At 42.8% G+C, this 6,811-nt stretch overlaps 1 protein-coding gene across 1 annotated transcript; it reads left to right on the forward strand.

Annotated features, from left to right (window-relative positions):
• Positions 1-258: 258 nt before the first annotated feature.
• Positions 259-4,173, forward strand: LOC119344724. The gene is made up of 3 exons (XM_037615087.1): positions 259-687; positions 2,993-3,325; positions 3,456-4,173. Exons 1-3 carry the CDS (start codon positions 259-261, stop codon positions 3,762-3,764), a joined length of 1,071 nt encoding a protein of 356 aa, XP_037470984.1. The 3' UTR covers positions 3,765-4,173.
• Positions 4,174-6,811: the final 2,638 nt, after the last annotated feature.

Raw genomic sequence — 6,811 nt, forward strand, 5'->3', positions numbered from 1 at the left:
GACGGAGAGAGTACGTTTTTACATGACCTACACAGAAAAAACAAAATCATGAACTTTTGTAGTGATCTTTTGTACTCCAGTTCACACCAGAACGTATTTCATCCTAATTAAAACTTTACGGGAACGTAGATGAGTGTATTTGTTTTCAGGATTTCTAAAACATAAAAATTTGAATTTTGAATTTCCCAACATTGAGAGTCCATGGAGCCCGGATTCGTTAGCGATTTCCAAAAGATTAAATATCTTCCCGTGCCTACCATGCAGTGTAACCAAGCCACGACGCTGGACCAGACGATCCAGTACATGAAGTCGCTGCAGCAGCAAGTCCAGTCAATGTCGTCCGTCGCGGGCTGCAGCATGAGACCAGCAACCGAGGCGGCGGTGTATCCCTTAGCGCCGCCGCCGCTGTGTAACATCCAGCCCACTGCCGGCGCCATTGCTCCACGTCCGCCGATGCTGCAGCCAGCTTTGTGCCGCTGCTCCTGCAGGGATGGTGATGTTTGCCGGGCGCCCGGGCCGCACATGCTCCAACTGGCGCACCATCCCGCAGTGACGCTGACGATGATGCGGCCGCCGTTTATCCATAAGCCAACTGCTCCCAATACAGGACCTGCAGCAAGGTATCCGTCGAAGGGCCTCGGTAGCATCCGTAAACACAAGGGCAGCAGCCCACGGCACAAGGACAATGTGAACTAGCTTAATTTGGCCTGTTTAAAATGGTTGTGTGCACCGTCCCATGCAGAGGTCGAAGCTTGCTCCCCTTTATAAAAAAGAAAACAAACAGAAAAAAAAAGTTACTCCAGTCCCTCTGATCCATAATAAGTGTCGCAATTTTGAACTAAGGTTAAATTACCTTAATTTAAAAATATGACATTTATTTTGAATCCGAGGGAATAGTGTGTGTGTGTATTAACAATGGTGAAGATTGATTAACTATAGAGTTGCATTTCCTTGCAATACGATGATGAAACCATCATTCTCAATGAGAAAATTAATCTCCATCCCGCTAATCTTAAATCTTGTTTATTTATGGATACGATTGGATGGACGTTCCTGTGTATCACTGTTCACGGACGCGTCAAAACACACCCTTAGTCGCCATCAAGTACTCGTCTTTTTGCATAGCTAGCTAGCTTTGCATTGTTGTATTTGTGTGGCTGCGCGCGCCACCCCTTCTGGGCATATGTACGAGACTACAGATGCCATACCTTATCGTGCTTCCTATCGAGCCACGTAGTCATGCATGGACACACGTAACGGTATTCCATATGAGCGCGTATTTGTCGTCTTCTACCGTTTTGCTCACTGGTCATATGTGTTCAGCACATGATGGTGTACATGCCCGCATCTAACCTTTGCTAGCTGGTATGCATACATCTGACGACAAAAATATCGGAGCCATGCAAATCATGTACTTCCTCCGTTTTTAAATATTTGTTTTTTTAAATATTTCAAATGGACTACCACACACGGACGTACATAGACATATTTTAGAGTATAGATTCGCTCATTTTATTTTATATGTAGTCACTTGTTGAAATACCTAGAAAGATAAAAATTTAGGAACAGAGGGAATAGTGCTCTTGTGTTCTTAGACACTAATATCTGGATTATAGCACCCCTAGAAAAACTCTGAATTATACTCCTTCCTTCCACAATGTAGTGCATATAGTTTTTCTGAGAAGTCAAACTTTACATACTTCGATCAAATTAATTTGTAGAGAAATATATATACATCTAAAATACCATATACATATCATTAGATACATCAAATTTGGTATTGCAGATACAAATAGTTTTCTCTATAAACTTGGTCAATGTTTGTAAAAGTTGACTTTCTGAAAAAACTATACGCACTATATTATGAAACGGATAGAGCATTAATGAAAGAAAACGATCATTAAGAAAATATTCAGATGTAGAATAGTTACTTTTAATAAATAAAAACCCTGTAAAACATAGAAATAGACAGAAGCCCTCAAGGATATCTTCACGAGATGAACATGTTATCGCTCGCTTAGTCGTCATTGCATCACCAGAGGAGAGAACAAAAAAGAGATGAGCAACAGCTATGTCGTCCACATAGACTTATAGAGGGTAGCTCCTAGTTTGTCATCGCATTGATCACACACCGCATACGACATGATCTGGGGAAGAAGACAAATCGGCGGGGGCCGTGCCCCAATCTATGACGTTGGTTGGGCTAGGGTCACCGACGAGAGCCGATGACCTAGCCCTGTGGATGAGAACAACCAGCACATAGTTAAAAATCTAATATATATTTTGCCGATAAGGAGATTAAACTAATTAGGAGATGGAGGTCACTGGTGTTCATCGCATCGGAAATTTCACGACCTTCACATCTCTTTCCAGAATGAGCTCACCGAGTGTCATTCTGGTCCTGATCTCATATGCACCTGTTATGAATAGTAAACTCTCAGAAAATAGAAAAAATCAAATGATTCTGGATTTATTTTGCACAAGCATTGCTTAGTTTTATACCTGTGTTTAAATTTTTGTGATAAAATAGCATTCGTGGGTATGTGGGCAAATAAAAAACAGTGCCCGAAAATGGTTTCAAAAATAGTATTTTGGGGGATCAATTTTCCTCTTTTTTTTCTCAGGTCTCCGTGAGCGCCATTTCATCACAAAACTTTGCATGCATGTGAAATCGCTCATCAATGTTTATAGAAAAAGTTCAGAATTGTAGAAGTTTTTGCTATTTTTTATAGTTTATCGTTCATCCTGGTGCATGTGCACCCGGGAGCAGAAACTATTATATGTCCGACATGATGAGGTCCTCATACACAGGGGCGGAGCTCTGTAGGGGCCAAACCGGGCCATGGCCCGCCCAGAAATTTAACAAAACAAATATACCTATGTGTCATCCTAGCCCAGCCCACGAACAGACACTGCATCGCATCCCCATCCTCTCGTCTCACGCATGCACAAGAACACACATCCCCTAATTCCCCTTCCTCTCAGCATGTAGCCGCCGTGGACAGGAGCACCGTCCACTGGAGCGCGCCGCCCGCTGTCTCGCGTACGCGGAGCAACCGCTGGAGACGCCCGCGCCCCGTTGGATCTTGGCTCGCCCTCGCCGCCTCGCCCCTGCCCTGTTCCCTCGCGCCGTCGCGCGGTCGCGCCGCCCACTCGCCCAGGCGCTCACTGTCGCGACTCGCGAAGCTACCGCCGCGGCGATGGCCGCCGGGATCTTGCGGCTGTTCTCCTCCTGTCCTCCAACCCCCTGCTGCCCAGTCCCTGGCGCTGCCCCTGCCGCACCACACTTCACACACAGCACCAACCAGCAGGGCAACACGGGCAGGTAATAATCTTCCCCCAAGTTCCTAATTTGATAAGCAATAGTCTGATTTTGTTAAGTTCCATACATCCAGTGATCAGATCTACTACTGTTAATGATAACTAATAGCCCGATCTTATGCAAATTGACATAGGTAGTCATGGGCACGGAAAATCGAACTCAGAGAAGAATTGATTTGGTGTTTAAAAGGAAAAGAGATGATATAACTGATGTTGAGGATGACCATGTATTGCCCTTGCTTGAATTCGAACAGCAACAACCTGAACAACAACATAATCAAGATGGAGGAGTTCGAACAAATGAAGCTGTTGCATTCCGAGGTATTGAGTTCTTGCAGCGAGATCCTGGATTGCACCCTCAAATTTGGCAATATCCACCAGACCAGAGAGATATCGTGAGGAGAGCATATTTGATGTTAGGTCCTAATGCAACACCCGCCTAGAGAGCTATAAACCTTCTGGTGAACCAGGGCATCAACACCGCTTCCAGTATAGTTGGTTTGGTGATTTTCCGTCATGGCTAGAGTACTCGCAGGAGAAAAGTTGTGTGTATTGTCTATATTGCTTTGTCTCCAAACAACAAAGAGAATACACGAGGTGGTTCTCATGTCTTCACGGTACATGGATTTGACAGTTGCAAGAGGGTTTGTGGGAAACATTGTGCATTCTTGACCCACATAGGATCTGGACTATGCTCATCACACAACAATGCAGTCACTAGTGGTCATGCCTTAATGAAACAATCTTGCCATATAGAGAATGTTATAGCTGTGAAGGACAAGGAGAAGGTGGACTCATGGTTGAACTGTACGTTGATACATATATATTACATATACATATCTACTAGCTCAATCTTGTGACCTGGGTGCTTGTAACATGCCCTTATGAGTCAGAATTTGAAAAAAAATTGTGCTCTTCTTAAGTCTGGCCCGCCCAACTTTTCCGTTTAAGCTTCGCCACTGCTCATACACACAACCAAAAATATACCTTCGTACATTCAGTCCTCTTTGTACTCTGTATTAGTCTAGCGAATGCTTGTATAGTACGAACAGAGACAAGTGGCGTGGAGAGAGCAGTAGCAGCAGCAGCAGCGAAGGAGATGAGGAAGGGATCATGAGAAAAGTCAGAGGTGCATGGGATACCGACTAAGTTTTTTTACCGGAGCCGGGAGCTACCGATGGAGAATCTGCCGTTCAATTGTTTTCTCTGAGATTCGTGCCAGCTTTTTGTGTATAGAGTAAAAATAATTTACTATGCAATACAAGCAGTAGACAAAGGAATACATCTGTGCATGTCAGATGCGTGGCAGCTTTAGATGTGACTTGGTGGAAAAGGACGGCGCATGGGTTCTCTCCCCCAAACAAAGTAGTTGCATTTTATTTGCTGATCATATTTTGAATGGTTAACAGCTTATGAACCAAAATTTCCATTAATGAATTTTTTTTGTACATTTGAATTCAGGGTGATAAGACCTTTAAAACAAGACCGGTCTTGGATAGAATTTGGCTAGATTGAATTTTTACTGGTTCAATTAGTTTCACATTACAAAAAATAGGATTTTACTCATTTCAATAAACAGAGTTTACTCATTCCAAAAAAATTATTTCACTAATTTGAAATACGGATTTCACTCATTTACAAATTGATTTTATTATTTCAAACTAATATTTCATTTATTTCAAACAACTGATTTCACTCAGTTGAAAAAACTTACTTCACTCATTTCAGAGAACACATTAGATTCACTCATTTGAAGTACTATATTCCACTCGTCTAAAAAACTTATTTCACACATCACAAAAAAAAAATTCAAACTTTGTTTCACTCGTTTCAAGAAACTAATTTCACGTATTTCAGAAAACACATTACATTCAGTCAATTGAAATACTATATTTCACTTGTTTCAAAAAGTGATTTTACTCGTTACAAAAGATAGATTCCGCTCATTTCACTAGTTTCAGAAAACACATTACACTCACAATATACATAAATAAATAAGGATTTTTCACAAAAATAATATTTCAATTAAAAAACTATTTCACTCATATAAAAAATATCATTCAAACACATATTTCTCTGCAGTAATTAAAATCTATGAAATTAGTGAAATTAGATTTTTGAACTAAGTGAGATCTATGAAAATAGCTACTTTTTGAAATGTGTGAAACATGTTATTTTTAAATCTGACTGACATAAGCAGTTTCACACAGAGTGAAATAACATGTTTCATATGTTCCATATATAGAGTGAAATAAATTTCGAACACTGAAATAAGCAGTTTCGCACAGAATATATAGTGAAATAAGTTAACTGAAATGTTGAAAATTAAATGTATTTGAAATCTATCCAAAATTGATCTTGTTCTAAAGGTCTTGACACCCGGAGATCAAATATATAAAATATTTCACATACGTAATTTTGGTTTAAAAGATATTAACGGTTGAAAATGTCAAATGAAATTTAAATGGGTACCTTTGTTATGGGGGCCAGAGGAGGAGAGTATGTCTGAACCATGCATGCATCGTACTGACAAAAAGTGCTGACAAGAGTTGACAAAACATTTTATACATGATGATGTTCAACAGAATACAAAGAAATACTAGTATGCATGTAGACAGCGTGCACCAATCTCCAAGAATTGAAGGATGAATTTAGCACCGATACATCCCTGCACCGGTAAAAAGAGGTTTGCGCATGGGATACCAGGTAGAGACGACAATTCGCTCCCTAAACTAACGAAGCGGCGGAGTAGCCTCCGACATGCTACGGGCCGATTGTACAAGAGAGTATAGATACCATCGATCTTTCATTTCCTCAAGTCAATACTCTCACCGTACCAAAAATATAAGACATTTTTTAGACTATATTAGCCTATAAAAACACCTTATATGTTAAAACAAAGTAGGTATTATATAGTCAGACACATACATATGTTCTATAAACATATGGATAAACATGTATCATATGTGAAAGTCCGTCTTTCGCCGGGACGATCTTGGCACGGGTGGCCTCCTCCGGCCCAGATGGGATCCGGGTTCCCCCGGCCGGGCATGGTGCTCACCGGCCGGTCTGCCATGGCAGCCGGCGTGCCATCCTTGCTGTGCCCCTCTCCTCCCGACCCCCCACTACCCTCACACCCTGCTCAGCTCCAGGTCTGCCTTCCGATGAGGCGGACGTGGAGGCGTTGGGTTGTGCCCAGCGGCGGTTGCTTCCTGCAGTGCGCCGGTCGAGGATTTTGGTTGCGTGTGAGCTTCACCACCCACCCCGCACGGCCCCCCTCCCCCTAGCAGGGGCGGCTTCGGCCCGGTGGCAATGGACCTGCGCTCCTTCCTGTGTCCATGGTCGGCCGGCGCGGCTTCGAATCCGGCACACCATGGGGGTTGCGCTCTTTCCGACACCTTTGGCTCGTTGGCTCCTCGGCACCTCCGCACCATCACCCTGCTGGTGTCCTTGGTTGGCCGTCCACCCCGGCACATCTCTGTTCTTGGCA

This window comes from Triticum dicoccoides, unplaced genomic scaffold (genome assembly GCF_002162155.2).
Source record: "Triticum dicoccoides isolate Atlit2015 ecotype Zavitan unplaced genomic scaffold, WEW_v2.0 scaffold18232, whole genome shotgun sequence".
NCBI classification, from domain to species: domain Eukaryota; kingdom Viridiplantae; phylum Streptophyta; class Magnoliopsida; order Poales; family Poaceae; genus Triticum; species Triticum dicoccoides.

Bases quoted from the DNA above. Each gene is read 5' to 3' on its own strand.
- LOC119344724 (XM_037615087.1), top strand. From the start codon at position 259: ATGCAGTGTAACCAAGCCACGACGCTGGACCAGACGATCCAGTACATG. The intron at 688-2,992 runs GTGAACTAGCTT...CTCAGCATGTAG, and splicing joins GCCCACGGCACAAGGACAAT to CCGCCGTGGACAGGAGCACC. The intron at 3,326-3,455 runs GTAATAATCTTC...AAATTGACATAG, and splicing joins CAGCAGGGCAACACGGGCAG to GTAGTCATGGGCACGGAAAA.